This window comes from Protopterus annectens, chromosome 7.part0, assembly GCF_019279795.1.
Source record: "Protopterus annectens isolate FY-2018-M chromosome 7.part0, PAN1.0, whole genome shotgun sequence".
Lineage (NCBI taxonomy): Eukaryota > Metazoa > Chordata > Ceratodontiformes > Protopteridae > Protopterus > Protopterus annectens.
In genome coordinates this window covers 403,610,647-403,631,777 of record NC_056739.1, presented here as the reverse complement: position 1 = coordinate 403,631,777, position 21,131 = coordinate 403,610,647, and the positions used below count along the sequence as shown (strand labels likewise).

At 40.5% G+C, this 21,131-nt stretch overlaps 1 protein-coding gene across 1 annotated transcript in view; it reads left to right on the top strand.

Annotated features, from left to right (window-relative positions):
• LOC122805962 (zinc finger CCCH domain-containing protein 11A-like) overlaps nucleotides 1–14,515 on the top strand; it is a 1,052,395-nt gene extending 1,037,880 nt beyond the window's left edge. The window contains exon 20 of the mRNA XM_044076203.1: nucleotides 13,631–14,515. Coding sequence (XP_043932138.1) covers nucleotides 13,631–13,895 — 265 coding nt within the window. The 3' untranslated portion in view covers nucleotides 13,896–14,515. The remainder of the gene's footprint in view (nucleotides 1–13,630) is intronic.
• The last annotated feature ends 6,616 nt before the right edge of the window (nucleotides 14,516–21,131 follow it).

Sequence of the window (21,131 nt, the reverse complement as noted above, 5' to 3'; positions counted from 1 at the left end):
CCTGCCACCAAACCAAAGGACAGAGGCTTTCAAACTACTACAGATGAAAGCAATAGAAAGTGTCCCTCTCATAGAACAAGGCCAAGGATTTTATTCCAGACTATTCCTTGTTTCAAGAAAAGAAAAGAAAAGCAATGGAGGCCTATTCTGGACTTGTCCGCACTGAATACTTACCTCATTGTGCCAAAATTCAAAATGCTGACCTTACAGCAACTCCTTCCTATGCTGGGCAAGGGGTCCTGGCTGGTAACTCTAGACCTCAAGGAGGCATACCTGCATGTCCCTATCAGACAAAGTTGCAGAAGACACCTCAGATTTCTTGCAGGGTCAGAGCATTATCAATTCTCAGCATTGCCCTTTGGCTTATCTACTGCGCCCAGAGTATTCACGAAATACCTGGCATCAGTAAATTGCACATTGCAGAATTCAGGGGATTCAAATATACCCATACCTGGACGACTGCCTCATACAAGCGGACAGCCAGCAAACACTGGCAAAACACTTAAACTATGCCATCCGACTACTACAGGCCTTGGGATATACAGTCAACGTTCAGAAATCAAGACTTGTTCCATCCCAACAAATAATTTTCCTGGGTGCAAAACTGGATACAAACACCCATATGGCTTTTCTCTCAGAAAAAAAAAACAAGCACAACTACCGGATTATTTCAGAAATCTAACAACACAAACTCAGCTATCTGCAAGGAAAATCCTGCAGGCCCTGGGTTTCATGGCATCTTGCATTCTTCTGATTCCGCAAGCAAGGCTGCATATGAGGAAACTACAATGGTACCTAAGGAGTCTATGGTCTCAGCACAGTCACAGCCTAGAAACTTTGATCCCCATCATTCCATGTCTTCAGAAGGAATTCCTGTGGTGGGCAAAAGCAAGCCAGATGAACATAGGCCTGCTTTTCAGCAAGCCACATACCAGCCAAACCATTACAACGGACGCCTCAGATCATGGATGGGGAGCACTCATGGAAGACAGGTGCATTCAAGGACAATGGACACAAAAAGAATTGCATCTGCACATCAACCAAAAGGAAATGCTGGCAGTGATACATTCCATCGAGGCCTTCAAGCACTTCCTGCACCAAGGTCACCTGTTAATAAAGACAGACAATACCACAGTTATGTGGTACATAAACAAGCAAGGAGGTACCCATTCATACCCTCTTTGCAGGCTGGCAATGAATCTGTGGGAACTTTCCCTAAAACTCAATATAGAGCTACAATCCCAGTTCGTACCAGGAAAAGACAATGTATTGGCGGACAGCCTGAGCAGAAACATCATGGATCCACACGAATGGATGTTACACCCAGATATCTTCCTCCAGATAACACAATCATGGGGAAGGCCAGACATAGATCTATTCGCCTCCCACCACAACCATCAACTGAGGAAATTCTGCACAAGGACATACCATCCTCAAGCATGGAAAGTGGACGCCCTCTCCTTCAGCTGGAATACTCTAACAGTATATGCATTCCCACCGCTGCCACTAATGACCAAGGTCTTACTGAAGATCAGGACAGAGCAACCAAAGGTAATTCTGATAGCTCCGGACTGGCCAAGACAACACTGGTACCCACTGTTAAGGAGCATGTCACGCACAAAACCTTGGCCTCTACCACAATGGCCACCTCTGCTGACACAACACAATTACAACAGAGGCACAACAAACTAATGGGCACATTATTCCTAACATAAGGGGTGGCGTAAGCCACATAACTTTGGGCTAGGCTTATAAATGCCTTAGGGCAGATAGCCTAGTATAAACCTATGAACCTATGAACAAGACCCTGCACTCCAGCCTGAAAACCTTACAGCTGACAGCCTGGAAAATACCTTGACTCCTCGCCAGGATAAACTATCCAAGAGGGTACAGGATATCATCATGGAAGCCCGGCGTCCTTCCACAAGAAAAGCATATTCATCAAAATGGAAAAGATTTCATTCCTGGAACACCACAAAGGGTCAAGATCCGACAGTCATGAGCATTCCACATATTCTGGAATACTTGGCTGAAATGCTCCATAATGGCCTTTCTTATTCCTCCATAAAAATTCATGCTTCAGCAATTTCAGCAGAGTACAACACTGAGCCACCTGTATTCTCTCATCCTCTACTGAGGCAGTTTCTAAGAGGAATAAAAAACATCAACCCTCCAAGGAAACCACCAGTGCCTGCATGGGACCTTAACTTCATGTTGGAAAAATTAACTCTTCCTCCATTCGAACCAGCAGCATCTTCAGAACTACAATTCCTATCTTGGAAGACTGCCTTCCTTCTGGCCATAACCTCAGCAAGAAGAGTATCTGAGCTACAGGCCCTCATGGCAGTACAGCCATTTCTCATTTTTCATCAGGACAGAGTCTCTTTGAGAACCAATCCTTCATTCATGCCAAAGGTGGTATCCAGGGTTTCACTGAACCAAACTATTCACCTGCCGACCTTCTTTCCAAATCCACAAAATAAAGGAGAGAAACTTCTGCATACTTTGGACATCCACAGACAGTTGCGCTACTACTTGGACAGAACTAAGACTTATAGAAAATCTGACCAACTCTTTGTAGCATATGCTGCTGGTGTACAAGGAAAAGCAATTTCCAAACAGACAATTTCAAAATGGATAGGAAATTGCATTCGATTCTGTTACTCTTTTCATGGAAAAGCTGTGCCACCTAACATAAGGCCTCATTCCACCAGAGCAACAGCCACCTCCACAGCCTTCTTAAGAGGGGTGGCTACAAAGGACATTCTAGAAGCTGCTACATGGAGCTCCGTGCTTACATTTTCCAAGCATTACAATTTTCCCTTATATTCCAGATCCAGAGCAGGCTTTGCTAGTGCAGTCCTGCAGGGCATGTTAGCTACACCATCCTTTCCTTAGGTCCTACCGCCCCCAGCTGGGCTATGGTATTCTACCCATATGTAAGGACTGCAGATGCATCCTTGAAGGACATAGTACAGTTTTGTACCTACCATAAATGTAGATGTCCGATAGGTATGCATCTGCAGTCAGGTTTTCCCTCCCTCCTACCCCTCTGTGGTATACTATGGGTACATATCCCTCATTTTAGCTAGCTGGGGTTATCTTTTATGGTGTATTTGTTTTTTATTACTGTGCATGTTTGGAATTTTTTCATCTCTCCAAATTTAGCCTTACTTAGAGGGCAACTGGCATCTGGGGCAAGAAAAACTGAGGAAGATGGCGTTGGCTGACGCTTTTATATCCCAGGCGCTCTGACGTCGGGAAAGGGGTGACATCAGCCGACGCCGGGCCCAGACTTTGGAATCCGGCCGGCCGAAGGGCTGCCTGAGGCAGGACAACCCATATGTAAGGACTGCAGATGCATACCTATTGGACATCTACATTTATGGTAGGTACAAAACTGTACTTTCCTCATTAGCACTCTTCAAAAAAAATCTTGATGAGTGGATGGGAAATAGGAAATACACCCGAGAGATCACTTCTGTGGCTCTGCTTGACAGGGGCACAGGAAAGTAACTTTCTTGGGTGGTGTAAGTCAGGGAACCTAGTTGGCTAGGCTTACTTAGGCCCTTGGACCGATAGCCTAGTACCCATCTATGAACCTATAGATGAGGTAAAATGCAAAAAAACACAAGCTGAGGAACATCAGGGGAAGGCAGGATGGATATACTTAATAATAGAAGCCTGAACACAAAACTGTACCGAGTAAAAGTTAATTACTAGAGTTTATAGACAATTAGTAGACAGCTATAGGGATCAGAGTGACATTTTGGGACAGTCTTTGAGTGAGAGAATGGTTAAGCGATAGATGGAGCAGTGGGAGGAAATCTGTTTGGCACCAGGATACGTAATAATATCCAGGAGGTTTCAAATGTTTGCCTGGCAATGTCTGCATAAGTACTTTTACACAATGAGTAGGTTACAGCTCATGTTCCCACAGAGTGAAGACACAATCAGGAGATGCAGTGAAGGGCAGAAGGGAACCTGAGAGAATATCTTTCGGAGATGCCAGGGCTTGGAAGGCATAAAATGAGGTATTCAAAAGTATCTGATATGACTTATTGGGAGGGAATATCTGCCCACACAAGAAGTCTCTAGTTGTTGAATTAGGATGCAAATGGAAAACAGGAGCTCAGAATTACCACTGACAGTGTGTCTAGTCAAAAAAGTAATAACTAGTAAATGAAAAAGGGATGAAAAGATATGGGGCATACCCCTCAACTGTACAGATTTTTGCAGAATGTCCACTTTTTTGCCTCAAATATTTGGTCTGTTCCTTATAAAATCTGTGGTTTTCTGGCAAATCACAGAATATTGAAGTCATTAAATAATGACATATATTTGTTTCAGATTTCATTTCATTCAGAAAATGCATGCCAACACAAATCCTGTTCGAGCAGCTTTCTAAGTTTATAAAAGCAATGTTTAAAATCTGTCTCTATTTTTGGGCATTTGTCCCCCCATTATTTTAGGCTTTGTCTATATTTATTGCATTAAGATTTTGAGAGGTATGATATGGGGTGAAATAATGGATGAACTCAAGAAGGGAAAAATGTACAAGAATGCTGTGAAAATATCAAGTAAAGAAAGATAGAAAGAAATGGGTGGTTTGGCATCATGTTGGAGAGGAACGAGTGAGAAGTGAAAAAGGAAAACGTTACCTCAGGGTCAGCTATCTCAGTAATCTGTAAGGTCAGATTGTGATGACAAAAAAATTAGTTATTAACAGAAAGGTAACGGACAGATGTTCTTCGTGTTACACTGCTGCAGTCATTACACTTGGGTTATCCTGCCATCAGGCGGTCCCACAGTCAGCCAAAGTCTTGGTCTGGCGTTGGTTGCTGTCACTTCTTCCCTGACGTCAGTGCGCCAGGGGTATATAAGATGCATCCGACACCATTTTCTTTAGTCTTTCTTGCCGCGCGGTGCCCGAAGCAAAAGCAGTTCGCAAGTGCCGGTCGGCCGACTCCTGAGTATGAGTTTTTCGAAGTCGAATTTCAGATCCGAAGTCTTCAATACAGCTAAGTACCCCTCAGAAAAAGTTAATAATTGTATTTCTTGTGGGAAGCAAATACCTCATAAGGACTTCCACTCTTACTGTATTCCATGCCAAGGCCCTGATCATGACGTCACTAGTTGTCGGTTTTGTGCTAGATTTAACAAACGCACTAAAAAACGACGTTTTGATTTTGCTTTGCACTACTTTGGCCGAAGGTTCAATTATACAATGCCGTCGGAACAACCGGACAGTTTGTTTTCTCAGTTGTCATTGATAGAAAAAGGTTAGTAACAGTTTCTGTTAATAGATTGTGGATTGGTTAACTAAATTGTTATAATAAGAAAATGGATAGCATTATTATAGAGTCTTAGCATGCTTTGAGCATGGGGATTTCATGGGGTATTGTACATTAAAAAAAGAAAGTAGGTAACACCAGTATTGGGCTGTGTGTGGTTGTATTAGAATTTTCACTTTACGTAGTTTGGAATTAGGAGACCAGTCACTGGTGAAATAGTAATATATGTGTCATGCATGAGGATTTCACTTACTGTAGAAATGTGTACAGTGATCTGCAATAAAGTATATTTCTTTTGTGGGGGTAGGGAGAGAAAAATATGAGGAATGAGAAGTGTGCTCACTTATTACATAATAAAGCAATGGGACAAGGGGGCTAAAAAAAAGTTAGAAATTTTAGAATAATGGAGTGAGGGAAAAAATCATTTATGTAAAATCAAGAAATGATTTTTAAAGAACGCAAGATATATAGACTTGGATAGAAAGGTCTGTAAATTAATAATGCTAAAATGTTTTATGTTGTAATTTTAGAATTAGTAGAATAAGATGGCCATGCTGATGTTCTTCATCTCACATTGCTGCAGTCCTTACTTACGGTCATGGGCACTTAGTTCTGACATCAGAGCTCAGGGGTATAAAGGGCGCATGACGGCGTCCATATCCTCAGTCTTTTGCCGCATGGTGAGTTTCAGACCGATACCAAGTTAGAATATTTTTGTTTTTCTTGCCTCAGTTACTTACCGGATATCAGAAAAGTGAATAATTGTATTTCTTGTGGGAAACAGATAGGATTACCACTTTGTATTCCTTGTTTGGGACGAAAGCACGGCGTGTGGTGTGTCGGTTTTTTTTTTAGGTTTAATAAGCGCACTATAAAGGAGGTTAGATTGCGCTAGGTTAGTCTTTGGCAAGAGGTGTAATTATAATATGCCGTCGGATGCTCCGGCTGCTTCTACTAAGAAGTGCAAAGACAAATCTTTAAAGCCTAGGCAGGATGATTCGAGCTACAGCTGAACAGGTGGATCCGGCTGAAGTTTCTGTTGAGTCCCAGAAACTTTGATTTTACAGGATGTGGCCTCTCAGGAGGCAGGTCAGGCTGAAGGGGCCTCTCAGGTTACTATTCTCCCTTCTATGCCTAAGGTGGTTAGGCCTTCTGCTACTGTTTCTAAGGCTCCTTCTAAGGGCAGGTCTGTCTTGCCTTCCTCTGGTGTCAGTTCTGGTTCTTCAGGGTCTGTGCCTAAAAGCACATGCTTAAAATGGCAGAGGATTTGATTACTTTAATTAGAGGTTCTATTCCCCCTCCTGATAAAAGGCCCAGGATGGAGCCAGAGTTGGAAAGTTTGGGGCAGGCCTCAGATGATTCAGAGTCTTCTGCTGAAGACATTCAAGATTTCCCTCCTTACTCTGATTCTGATGCTGAGGATTCCACTCCTTCTGCTTCTCCTCCAGAGGATTTTTCATTTTCAGAAACTCTGCATTCCATGAGGGAGAATTTTCAGTGGGAGGGACAGGATTACTCTGATTCACGGAAGAGACTTAGGGAGTTCTTGTTTTTACCACAGCATAGACCCTTAGCTATACCTCCGGTTTTGGATGTTGTTTCGGATGTTTTTTCGGAAGCTTCCCTTAATCCAGATTCTGTGCCTCCTGCCCCAGTTAAACCGGACAGGTATTACAGGGTGCCTGAGGCTCATAAATATCTGTATAAGAGTCCCAGGGCGGACCCAGAAACTATTAGTCAGGGGCCTAAGGGTGTTAGAGCCTCTGTTGTTAAGAATCCGGTTCCTCTGGATAAGGAAGCTAGAGCTTTGGATAGATGGGGTAAGAAGGTGTATACCTCTTCTACTTTAGCAATGAGAGCTTTGAACTGCCAGTTTCATATGTTGAAGTATCAGAATTTCCTCCTTTCTCAGCTAAGGTCTAAAGTAGATGCTTTGGCAGAGGGCATAGAGTGTAAAGAATTGCAGGATTTAGTGCATGTTTCTGAACAGGTGGGTAAGCACTCTTTGCAATGTGGTTTTGATGCTTTACAGGCTTCTTCCAGGGTGGCTGCCACTGGTTCAGTTATTCAGAGGCACGCCTGGCTTAAGGATGGAATTTGTCTGAGCATGTTAAGTCTAGAATTCTGGATGCCCCTTTACAGTCTGAAGTTTTGTTTGGTCCTCCTGTGGAGTCAGTCTTAAAGAAAATGGAAGACAAGGCTAAGTCTATGCAGACTGTTAAAGATTTTTGCAGGTACAACCTCCAAAGTTTAGTAGAAATTGGCCTACTAATCTTCTGATTCTCAGGGGTAGATCTGTAGGGGCAGAGCTCAGAGTACTTTCAGGCCGAGACAATGGAGTTCGCCTGCTCAATCTGCTGGTGAGGGCAGGGGCCAGTCCTTTCGTAAACAGGCCAATGACCTACATTTTCAGCTGCCAGATTCTTCTTGCCTGGCAGCTCCTTTAGGAGGAAAGTTGGCTCTTTTCAAGCAAAACTGGCATTTAGTCACCCAGGACAAATGGGTATTGGACATTATAAACCGAGGTTACAAGTTCTATTTCCATACCATGCCTTCTTTCAAAGGCATGCCAGACGTCCCTCCTCGGCAAAGGATAGAGGCAGACAAATTTCTTTACTTCTTCAACTAGGAGATATACAGCCAGTTCCTCTGTCAGAAGTGGGCCTAGGATTTTATTCTCGCCTGTTTCTAGTTCCAAAGAGAACACGTGGAGACCAATTTTGGATTTATCTCTCCTCAACACTTACCTGGAAATTCCAAGGTTCAAGATGCTGACTTTACAACAACTTTTACCTCTGTTGGGAAAAGATCACTGGATGGTTACTCTGGACCTCAAAGAGGCTTACCTTCATGTTCCTATCAGGCCCAGTTGCAGGAGGTACCTGCGGCTGCGTTTCGAAATTTACATTATCAGTTCTCTGCATTGCCCTTTGGCTTATCTACTGCCCAGAGTGTTCACAAAGGTTCTGGCTCCAGTGATAGCATTTTCAGACTAAGAGGAATACAGATTTATCCTTATTTGGACGATTGCCTGATTATTGCACAAGAAAAGGACGAACTTCTTCATCATCTACAGTATGTGATGGCAGTGTTAAGATGCCTAGGGTATTCTGTGAACGAAACAAAGTCCAGTCTAGTACCCTCTCAGGACATGTGCTTTCTGGGTGTGAGACTGAATACAGCTTCCCAGACGGCCTTGACCCCGGACAAACAAAGAAGCCTTTCTCTTTATTTCCATCAAATGTCTCTACGGTCCAGGCTGACTGCAAGGACAGTCCTTCAAGCCTTGGGGTTCATGGCATCTTGTATTCTGGTGCTTCCCAATGCCAAATTGCATATGAGGAAGCTTCAATGGTATCTCAAAAATGTATGGACACAGCACTGCCAAGATCTAGACACTGTCATTCAGATAATACCTTGCATTCAAGGAGTTTTTGTGGTGGGCTCAGGAATGTCACCTAAACAAGGGACTCTCTGTGACCCGGCCAGAGGCGAGTCAAATTCTAACGACAGATGCCTCGGACAAGGCTCGGGAGCACACCTCAATGGAAAATGGGTGCAAAACACGTGGCCTGTCAAACTCCAACATTTGCATATCAACTTGAAGGAAATGTTAGCAGTCCAGTTTGCATTGATGGCTTTCAAAGATTTACTTCACCCAGGGCAGGTGTTGATTCAAACAGACAACACTACTGTCATGTGGTACATCAACAAGCAGGGGAACCCATTCTTACCCTCTTTGCAGGCAAGCGATGATTCTGTGGGAAACTGCTCTCAATCTACACCTCAATCTTCAGGCAAGGTTTCTACCAGGAGCACAGAACTCCTTAGCAGATGTATTGAGCAGACAAATAGTGGATCCTCACGAATGGAAATTGGATCCTCATGTATTTCAACAGTTGACAGTGTTATGGGTAACTCCAGACATAGATCTGTTCGCTTCTCCACTAAATTACCAGTTGCCAAAGTTTTGCACAAAATGTTTCATCACACAGCTTGGAAGGTGGATCATTCAGTTGGAACAATCTGCATGTATATGCCTTTCCACCTCTGCCTCTTCTTCCCAAGGTACTCTTGAAGGCCAGACAAGACAAGCCAACCATGATTTTGATAGCACGGATTGGCCTCGACAACACTGGTACCCACTACTGAGGAGCTTAGTCGAGAACCTCCATGGCCTCTGCCTTTGATTCCTTGTCACAAGAGGACAGTCACTTCCTCAATGTCAAGATTCAGTCTCTACATCTAACAGCCTGGCATATTCTGTTTTAGACTCTGGAGGGTCTCAGCTTCCACAACAAGTTTTAAATGTTATTTTGGAGGCCAGGAGGCCTAGTACCAGGAAAGTTTACGCTGATAAATGGAGGAGATTTTTATTTGGAGCAAAGGAAAGGACTTTGATGTCTCCAAACCTGATTTAAGTGTTGCTCTTCAATATCTTACTGAGTTGTTGGACAAGGGTTTGTCTTTCTCCTCAATAAAGGTCCATGCTGCAGCCATTTCTGCTCACTATGATTGTGACCCTCCTTTGTTCTCTCATCCTTGGTTTAAGCAATTTCTTAGAGGGGCAAAGAATATAAGAGAGCTCCTACTCCTGCTTGGGATCTCAATTTTGTGTTGGAAAAACTTACTCTACAACCTTTTGAGCCTGCAGCTACTGCCAAGTTAAAGTATTTGTCATGGAAAACTGCTTTTTTGTTGGCCATTACCTCTGCAAGAAGGGTTTCTGAATTACAGACCCTCATGGCAGTGGAGCCTTTCCTGATTTTTCATAAGGATAGGGTATCTTTAATCCTTCCTTTATGCCTAAGGTGGTTTCTAGTGTGGCCTTAAATCAAACTATTCATTTGCCTACTTTTATGCAAACCCCAAAATAAAGGGGAGAAAATTTTGCATACTTTGGATATTCACAGGCAGTTATTATTTGAGTAGAACCAAAGAGTTCAGACAGTCTCAGCAATTGTTTGTTTCTTTTGCTTTGGGTTCACTGGGTAAACCTGTTTCGAAACAAACTATTTCTAAATGGATTGGGTTTTGTATTTCTTTCTGTTATTCCCATCATGGTAAGGAGATTCCTGCTGGAATCAGGCCTCATTCCACTAGGGCTACTGCTACTTCTCCTTTCTAAGGGGTAGCTACAAAGACATTTTGGAGGCAGCTACTTGGAGTTCAGTGCATACCTTTTCTAAACATTACCACCTTCCTCTTTATTCTAAGTCTAGGGCTGGATTTGCCACTGCAATTTTACAGGGCATTTTAGCGCCCCTAATGCTTTATGATTTTACCATCCTCCCTTTCCCGTTGCTTTGGGATTCTACCCATAAGTAAGGACTGCAGCAATGTGAGATGAAGAACATAGTACAGTTTTGTACCTACCATAAATGTAGATGTTCAAGATCCACATTGCTGCAGTCCCTCCTTCCCCACTGTAGTTAGACTTGGTGTTATGCTTTAGGTTATGGTTGTTGTTGGGCATGTTTTTGGGAGCTATTCTGTTTTAGGCTGTGGCCTTTCTGGTTTGGCCTTCTGACATCTGGGGCAAGAAAAGACTGAGGATAGTCAGTCATGCGCCTACCCTACCCTGACAGCCTAATAACTTGGGCGCCGGACCACCCAGAGCAGCCACTTTGGTGACAGCGGACTACCCCTAAGTAAGGACTGCAGCAATGTGGATCTTCGAACATCTACATTTATGGTAGGTACAAAACTGTACTTTTTTGTTAAATGTCAAGTGATTTTCCCCATCCAGCTGAACTACCACCTATTCAGGCAGATGGGACATTAGTTTACTGTCTGATCTAAAAAACAGTACCTCAGAAGCGAATCCTCTCTTCATTATGTTACACTTTAGTGTCAGTATTGGAAAAGTGAATCCAAGTACCTAGTTATTAATACAACCCACATTCATCTGATCTTCTTAGCATCAAAGTCAAATGTGCTATCCCACCCGTTTGGCCGCTGTATGCATTACATGCACTGTGCATGCAGTCAGTCAAAGTTCAGGAGTTGTATATAATTACTTACTTCTAATAGAAAACATTTAGCCAGTGTAGGCTGCCTTCAGATAGTGTGAATACCCATCCAGTACTGTGAAGACAAGAACATTTTGATTATCATTAAGACTTGACACAAATGTACTTTCACTTCTACTGCATATTTTAAGAATGTTTTTATTAAGAATATCCTTGAGGCAGCAGCTTAAACTAATAGACATTGGATAATCAATGTACATATTAGGCTTTGGCACAGTTTTTCATGAATTATGCAAAAACTTCTGAGAAAGGAGCCCATTAAGGATTGTTGCCCATTATAGTCTTACACTTAGTATATCTGTGGGATGAAAGTATCCTAATAGTACATTTGGAGGAAGAAGTTGTTAGGGCATTTAAGATCTTTCTTCCATAATCTCACTGCTAAATGTGTTCCGAATTAACATCAGAGTATTCCCTTTGCAAGATGCATTAACAAACAAGTTGGAGGGGACAGATGAGCTAAGCTGGTGTATGCAGATGATGTGGCATTACAGGAAGACCCTGAGCAAGAACTTCAGCAAAGGATAGGGGAATGGAATAGAATGCAAAACTGGAGGCAGGTGGGATAAAAACAGAAAACAGATAAAATGGTTGTAATAGCATCAAATGGGGGAAATTAGAAGAAGCTGAGAATTGAGATAGAAGGGAAAATAGTGGAACAGGTTAACAGCTTGAAGTATTTGTTAGGGTTGGTTGAGGAGAAGGGAAGTCTGAATGAGGAGGTCAAAGTTAGAATCAGAGGGGCATCAGCCAGCTAGCACAAAATGTCAGGGGTAGTGTGTGACAGCAGAATGCCAAAGAAACTGAAAAGATGTACAAAATAGTGGTGCGACCAGTATTTCTGTTTCATACAGAAACCTGGGCTATAAAGGCAGAACAGTTGAGGAAGGCAGAGGTGAAATGGGGACTTCAGAGCAGAAGCCAAAGTAGCTCCATTTGCAGAGAAAATCAAAGAGAACAGATTACGTTTGTTTGGGCACATGTGCAGAGAGGCAATCTGGTAAAGACTGGAAGAGACAGGAAGAAGACAAGAGGAAATGAGTGTGCCCAGCAAAGAGATGGTTGGATTGTGTGAGAGAAGACCTGTTACAGTCAGGCGTAACTGTCAAGAAGGTAGGAAAGTGGCATTGAATGGCGAGAGATTGATGGATGAAGTCCTGCTCTTTGCAAAGTAGTATTGTTTTAATATAGTGGCATCATTTATTACTGGGTTTGTGTTGGTTGACTCATTAAATTTCAGCTGGACACCTACCTCTGTAGGTTACATAGCAGTAGTAATACACCAACTTGAGGGATGATTGTGGGGGATAGTACTGCTGATTTCACAAACCGATAGGACCAGCTGTTGATATCTTTTGCAGAAGGCAAGCAGGAATGGCCAAAAGGAAAACGGGCCATTTCAGAATGGTTTGCTAAATTTGTTACTTTATGTTGCCCTCACGATGACAATCAGATCACTGGCAGAGTCAGAGCCCAGTCAACATGAATTAATACCACTACAGCATTTTTGAAAGGTACTCCTACTCAGGCTATCCTGGAATCAGCCATTTGGACCTCTGCATCCAACTGTACCAAACATAACTATTTTGGTGCCACATTCAGGGCTAGAAATGGGTTCACTTCTACCATTCTGCAGAGCTTGCTGTTCCCATCTCAGAACTCTATCTTCCCTAGTAAGAAAGCTTTGGTAATCTTCCCAAGATGTAGTACTGTAACACTTGACTGTTATGAACATTGTACAATTGTGCAGATAACTTTCCGTAATTGTGGATGTTCTAGTAGGTCAGTGTTGCAATACCGCTTTTCGTCCTTCGTCCTGTTTTGCCCTGGAGTTTCAGTGGGTATCCCATCTATTCATAACCTTCCCCATCCCTTTTTGTGCTTCTTTAAGGGCTTCTGGCTGTCAGTGGGGTAGGCTTTGCTCCACCTAAGGAACATCAGACCTCTGCCTCAAACAAGAAGGACCTGAAGTTTGTGCCGGCTGACAAACCTTTATACTACTATTGTATGGCAGGATGTCCCAGGACTTAGGACTGCAACATTGATCTACTCAGCGTCTGCAGTTATGGTAAGTTACTTACACTACTGTAATTTTGTTGAATTGTGAGCCACTCTTTTTGGTTTAGGGGGATAAGGGTTTGGGATTTTGAACCATAAGCAGCAGCAATATGTTCCGCTTTGGTCTTTTCATAATGTACTTTAGCTGATGATTTTTTTTTTTTGCTTTGAAATGTATATTCAATAGACGGTAGAACAGATTTTTTGAACATTTCTGTCTAAACATTCTTTTATTGTTTTGCCTAGCATTCAGCCTTCTGTTCAGAATCAGCCTGTAGTCCCATCACCAACTGAGGCCGTGAGCCCTACATCATCTCGAACCTCGGCTAAAATGCACAGACTTAGCTCTGTGTCATCCAGCAAGCAGTCAGCAGGCATCGATGATGATGATGACTTTGAGGCACTGATACAAGAATTTTCGAATGACAGTCTGGAAGTAGAGATTGAACTGGAACCTGGAAAAGATGAGGATGATCTTTTGCTTGAACTGTCTGAAATGATTGAAAGCTGAATGTGTTTCAATAAAGGCCATTTAGGCATACCCTCTTTTCTCATCTTGTTACTTCTGACTCAGTAAAGCACTTTTAGATACTGTGCACTGAACATTCAGATTTTATTCAGGATTTGGCAGTCCAAGGACAAGAGGGCTTCTACTTTTATTTGTCCTATTAAAAAAGAATTATCAGTAGTTTTTCATCATTTATGTCTTCACAATGTAATTAGATCACAGCCACTCCCAAGAGGCATTACTTTAGCTCATAGTTTGCATAATAGTAGCGCTTCTTCCTATAATTAACTGGCCCTGGCTTTTGTTTTATTACTTAGTAAGAATAGTAGCCCATCCTTTGAGGTAGGACTAACCAGTTCTGTTTGCCTTTGTGAAGAGATCACGTCTTTCTAAGAGTTTCCATTTTTGTGAAGAAGATTTTACTGCACAGATGGACTTTATCACAAGTGTAGATAATTATTGGCTTACTTCAGTTGTTTAAATATGTTGGCATTTTACAGCATGACAGAGTATATAAAACAATTATCTGTGTTTTACAGTGCTCTATAAGTAAAAAGAAGGAGCACTATCCATGTACAGAGCTCAAATATTTTTTTCAGGAAATAAAAGCAAAGGAATATTCACAGCCCTATTTTTATTGTCTTGAGCAGAGTTGAGCAGTGGTTATATTGCCTTGTCTTGCTTCTAGCACTTTTCACACCGACTTCTAAGGACAAAGTCGGGCAGACATTTTTACTGTTTATTTTTTTCCTTTACCAGGCTTGTTTTAAAATTTGATTTTGCTTGAAGGTCTTATTTTTGTTTTGACCATTTGAGACAGCATGGTTTATATAGCCAGGCTTTTTTTGTCTTGATTATGCTGTTTCAAATCACTTGAGTACTTTTTTTTTTTTTTTTTTTTTTTTTGTTACATGGCCCCTTTGCAAGATTGTTTCTGCACTAATCCTATTTTAAGTGTTCTGTTTTTTAATGTTTGTTAGAGTTTTTTACTATGTCAAAATAGAGAATGTGATAAAAGTTTAATCAGGGGTAAATAAATCAATTTCTGGGAATTTTACCATGCTCAGGTTTCAGTATAGAGGAGCATAGGTGATTGCAGGGTGGTTTGAATAATGCACATCAGCTAAGAAGCTCCTCTGTGTTCTACTCAGGGCAGTGTTCATCAGGAAATAATGCCACTCCTTTTCAGTTTATCACCAGTTTAGTAGGTGTGGGTTTAAAATGAATCTCATTTTAGCTATGTTTCATAAGATGTTTTCTCTCTCAAACCTTCCAGCCCAAGAAACTTTTCTAGAAATGAGTGGCAGTGATTTTAATGGAGGGCTAAGTTTAAAACAAGGAAGGCTGGTTTTCCAGATGATTTAAACTTTTTAACTGTCAGTGTCTGAGTAACTAGTGGCATTTTAACAGTTTCTAAAGAATGACTGGCATTAACTGTCAAGGACTGTGTGAGTTCTGATTCTTGCACATTTGCATAGCATGAAAATATGGGAGTTCAAGAGAAACCACTTTTGTGTAATTAGATGTTGCTCCTAATGCTAAGGACTTTGGAATACATTATTTGTCCCAAGTTTTTAAACGGTGGCTCAAAACATTCTCTCTCCCTTGTCCTTTACCAGGTTAATTTGTTTGCTGGAGATATTGAAACTACTTTAGATATTTCTAGCCCTTCAGATGAAGATTCTAAAGTGCATGATAATTATGTAAAAAAGCTGAATCCTTGCAGGAGTGTGACTGCTAAATCTCCAAAATTCCTAATGCTTGTGATATATTTATTAAATTACATTACTGATCATCCTATCTGAGTGGCTGTTTCGGCATCTCTTTAATTCTGCATTTCACTCTGTTTTGTTTTACATCTGCGTATAGAAGTGTGATGATTAGGTGACGTTTAACAGAAGGTAACCTTATTAAGAGAAAAATATTTTTAGGAGCTAAACTTAGTAGTTTTTTTAATTTATATTGATCCCAAGACCACTGTCATTATTCATGATTTATAGATATATTGAAGAACAACTTTGAGTTCTCTTACTACTTTAGATGCATTTGCATCTTTTGACAAGGTTAAGAAATTTCCCTATTACAAAAAAATGAATCATTAGATTGATGCACGCTGTTTAGAATTTAGTCACCTACAATGAAATTCTGTAGAATGATTCATGGTTAGCATTTAATGGTAGAATGTCCTGGAGAGCACAGTGTTTAGTGATGTCCCTTCTGCCTCAAGTACCTCAGAAAAAAAATAAATCTTCAAGCCTTCCAGCTTCTTCCCTGATTTTCAAGTTCTGTCTCTTAGGTGAAATGCCTTTTCAGTGAAAGGCAGAATTTAAGCATTCTGTATGATTGAAAAGACATCTCAGCAGATCCATGGCTGAGACTTGTTCCAAAGGCATACATTTTATTTCTGTTCAGAGCAAAGCTGTTTCTGTGAAGCATATTGAAATGGACATAAGCAGAAAGGATAGCCTTTACTTACAAAATAACATTAATATTCCATATTCTTCATAGAATATTTATCTTCAATATGTCCAGTTCCGTTAAGCATCACACATACGGGAAGTTTTGATTGGTAAATCTTTAGGCTGTTCCCTAACTGGCTGAAAGGTAAAGGTAGCCACACTGGATTTCAAGGATACTTATGGGCACACCCCCAGTGTTCCAGCCCCATATGTGATTTTTGAGATGCACAATTAGAAATCAGCATTTCCAATTTGCATTGCACTGCTAGTTGTGTTTTCCAGGTGTTGGCTTAAGGGTTAAGGTGTTTACCTCATGGATTCAAGGTACAGGGTTTGATTCTAACACTTGGTAAATTGGCTAGGCTTAAAGTGGTCCACAATAGCAGCTAGCCCAGTACTTACGTATGTACTATCTTGCTGTGACTATGGTAATAGTCTTCACACTGACAAAAATACACTTTTATTCTTATCTAAGTGACTGCCTCATATGGGCATCAGTTGATAAACCAGTTGAGAATGACAGTTTTGATTGTCTAGAACTTCCAATGAATGATAAAGTCAGATTTTTCCCTGTTTCTGGCCACCTGCTTAGTATATTCAGGACATACAAGAATTACTGCTGAGCACTTTATTCTTGTTTGATTGGAATGTGCTGCAACTCAGCTTAATCCTAACCCTCTTGTGTCATGTCAGACCTTATCGTAATGTGCTGAATGCCAAGCTTCACACGAGAACGTTAGTGTTCTCTGTAGAGTGATGGGGGTAAGAAACCATTACTCTGGGGGATTCTTTTCTTTCCTTATTTATTCATAGGGCTCAGTTGCCTATGGCCCATACAACTGACCTCTTATATACTTTTCATCCTTTTTGTCCATTTAAGTACTGATTACGAATGTATTAGAACTTGACTATGGACAGCACTTGAAATTTGGGAGACTTTGTTCCACATAGAGCTAAAGATCTCTGTTCAGTAGAGAAACTCATGGAGATTCTGCCTGCCAGATTATTCAGAAATACTATATGTAAATGTGTTGTTCAGGGTACTAACAGACAGCGCCACAGTGATGTCGTTCATTAGCAAAGCAGCACAAAGTAGTTCTACCTTTAAAGGTTGACTATGCAACTATGGGGACACATGTTTCCCTAGACATTTAGTTAGGGAACATTCGTCTGCTGTTATTTGAACTTGGGTCACTAGTTGCAGCTCAGGCAGGAGATGTTTTTGCCTTTCCTCTTTGTGTGGAATGCCAGATTTGGACCATGCCTAACCCTAGGTAATTGGCTCATCCAAAATCTTGAAAGCTGAACAGCATTCAGTCAAAATGATACTTGGGGAAACCTGCTGTTTCTCCTACTATGTATCATTGAAAGTGGTATTAAAAGGAAGAAAAAAATGTGGTTTATTTTCATCTCACACACACACACACACACAAATTTTGTAATCTCCCAGTCTTTTTACACTGCAGAAGGGTGCATGCTACGTCATTGCACTTTGGCTCATCGTATGGAGACCGAATTTCTTATTCTTTATAAGAATCTGTCTTCTCTGCAATTATTTAGGACCCTAAAAGCTAGAAAACGTATTGTTAAGAAGTGTTATGTTTCAGAATGTAGGTGTTCCCTGTTGGTTTAACAACAATAATGTATTCCTGTTCAAGTAGAGCTCTCTGATGTGCTTAACAATGTGATTTACTTAGCCTAGAGCTGTCATTTTCTGTAAGGATTTGTTTAACTCTATTGGCTTACTTTCTAGAAGAGCAATTTCTGGACTGATCAGTAGAATTTCTAAATGGTTCTGCAGGTAGTTGAAATGTTGAGAGCAAACTTGAGCACACCATGAATACCATCAGTGAGAATAGGCTTCATCATTTCATTTCATATGAATAAATAAAAGCACATCTTAACCACCAAAGCAAATATTTTTAGTCACTGCCAGTTTGTCTAAAATTGCTTTCCATAAGCATAGCCACAAATGCCAAAACTCAAAATCTGACATTGTTAGTCCTATAGTTGATCAATCACAGTGTAGCCTTTATTTCACTGGTCCTCTTTTCTGGAATAGAGACTGAACTTTGAAAATATTTTCATTTAAAATATACACTAGGTCTCTTATAATAAGTTAATCCTTATTAAATTCCCAGTGTCTTCTGACTGAGAAATGTGTATGAGCTCCCCATGAAAATTAAATCATTATTGAAATGTCGCCCTGTTGTAATTTAGAAACCCACTTGCATTTTTTCTTTGTGTGTATGCAGAGCATTTGTTGTAAAACCTGACCTGATGTTTATTCACGTTCTCTTTTTGAGACTAACATTTCCACCCGTCTTATACCTGCAAAAGATGTAACAAAAATTGTGTCATTTACCTGTCTTCATCAAACCCATGGGTCTGTGCACAATCACAACCTTCAATGAAGGCACGTCCATTCACACTCACACCAATCTACATGTCTTTAACGTCACTCGACTGCATGGCGGACATGCAGACTCCACACAGAAGGCGCTCCAACATCTAACTTTATTCTGTATGTAGCACTTGTGTAAAATAAAACTGGAGTTCAGTACCAAATTAAACATAGCAGCCAAAAACAAAACTAAACTGTGTCAAATTCACATCTGCTCGTAAAGTTTCTTAGCATCTTCTGTCTATACTCATGGGATTATTGGCATGCTGGTTAGTAGTATCCATACTTACTGATCTAAATATGCAGCTTTACATCCAGAGTTGGTTCTCTGAGTATACTCTGTATTTTTCCTGTGGAAGTCAGTGTTCAGAAGCTTCTTAGCACACACGTCAAGAAAATCTGATGATAATTCATTGCTTATATCCATCTCCACCTTCTTCAGGCATCATACTGGAGGGGAGAACTTTTGGACCTGTAATTGCTCATGGTAAGTATTGATCTCTCTACTGTCAAATGTATGTAAGCAAGACTCTGTGGTGTCCTAGTGAGGAAAACTTTCAGTGAGTTTGTAACACTGTCCTCTTTAAATTTGGTATTATACACTGTGCAGTGCTGAAGCCATTGAAAAAGTGCCCGCTTTTCATCCTGTCTGATTTCTGTAATAGTTTATATATTTAATTTTGATTACTGTGATTGGACTGGTCGACAGACCCTTTTCAGCCATTACTGGTGCTCATATTGTACAAGTAAAAATTCATGATATTATGACAATAATAATGCACTTGATTAACAAAGAAGAGATGATGCAAGTTGTTTAGGTATGAGTTTAATATTTGCAGGTGCATTGCGGTAATTCTGGTACAATTCAGGTTAGGTAATAATTTGAAACATTGCAGCCAGGAAACATGACCAAAGTACAAGATGTAAAGACTAGCCTTTTTCTTCATAACATGAGAATTCAAATTCCAAAACCATATGCTTTTATTTCAGATTATTTTGCATTGCTAAGGCTTATGTAGAATAACAGCTAAATTTTGTCCTTACACGTTCGTAAGCAGTGTTATATTTTAAATATGTACATGAAATCTACTTTATTGCACTAAAGGTGCCTGTTTTCTGTTCAGAAAACATCAATTAAATGTCATATTCAGTTTAGATTATTAAAAATAAAAAAATGGCCATTTTCCTAAATATGTAGACAGTTACCATTTTTTCCCATTTATTTCAGGCATTTCAACTGAATGAATTGTATAGCTAGACAAATTAAACAGGAGTTCCTGTTTTGTTCAGCCTCTAGATTGTTAATACTTCCTTTTATCCGCTCGGACATTACAAACTCAGCTAGCAATACCTAGTATTAAGTACTCTCACTGAATTTATCATATGAATTTTAAGCAGTAAAATTATAGCTAGCTGGAATTAAAACAAATTTCATTCAGTTACTATGTTGGCTACTGCGTAAAGTGTGTATTCTCATGTTCATTTCAAAATATGCATTTGAAGTACTATACAAGTCAGCTTTAATGGCTTACTTATTTTGATAAAGCATAAAAAAACAGTGATAAAATTTCTGCAGTGTTGATGTATCCAAAGAATGTTGAATGGTACGATCTTGGTCTTTAGTTTCATAGCTTGGTATTCTACCCCATGTTAAAGGTTGCACTGTGGAGGTATAAATAGATGAGGCATTACAGTGCAGTTGTATGATGTAGTCACTTCACTTAACAAATTATTTAATCTATATCTACAGTGTAGTTCATTTCCACTGTCCATCTAATTGCTCCTTTTTTGTGTGTGCCATTTGTCCAACTGCATAGTTCTGACGTGAATGACATCTGTGGAATCTTTGGTGTAACAACCTTGCAGACATACTAACTTGTTGCATGCTTAAAAGGCTTCAGTGTGAAGATTAAAAAAAAATGGCTGTTAAAAAGGTTTGTAGGGTTATTAAACAGTGTTAAAGTCACTACGCTTGCTTGTGAGAGCCATCTTTTCTGTGTTTGCCTATGGCAGGAGCAAAGTGCAAGATGTTCATATGTTATTTTTGTCGTGCTTGGAACTTTTACCTTTTTTTTTTTTTTCTTCTGGAGATCTGGCTTTGAAAACTGGTTAGTCATCCCTAAAGGCCGGGCTGTTATTCTACCAGGCTGTGAATGACAGTGTGGCCAGCCTGTCAGGGAAGTGATCAACTGCTATGAAGACTTTAAGCAGAGGAGAGGACTGTTTCTTGGAAGGGCTTTGACCTAGTTTAAAAGAGTAAAACTGTGAAGACATAAATGTATTTGGTCATCTACTGTTGTGATTAGTACCTCAGCCAGCTCTTGTCCATTCCTGTTTGCTTACAAAGCAGATGGATGAAGTATGAATTACATGTTT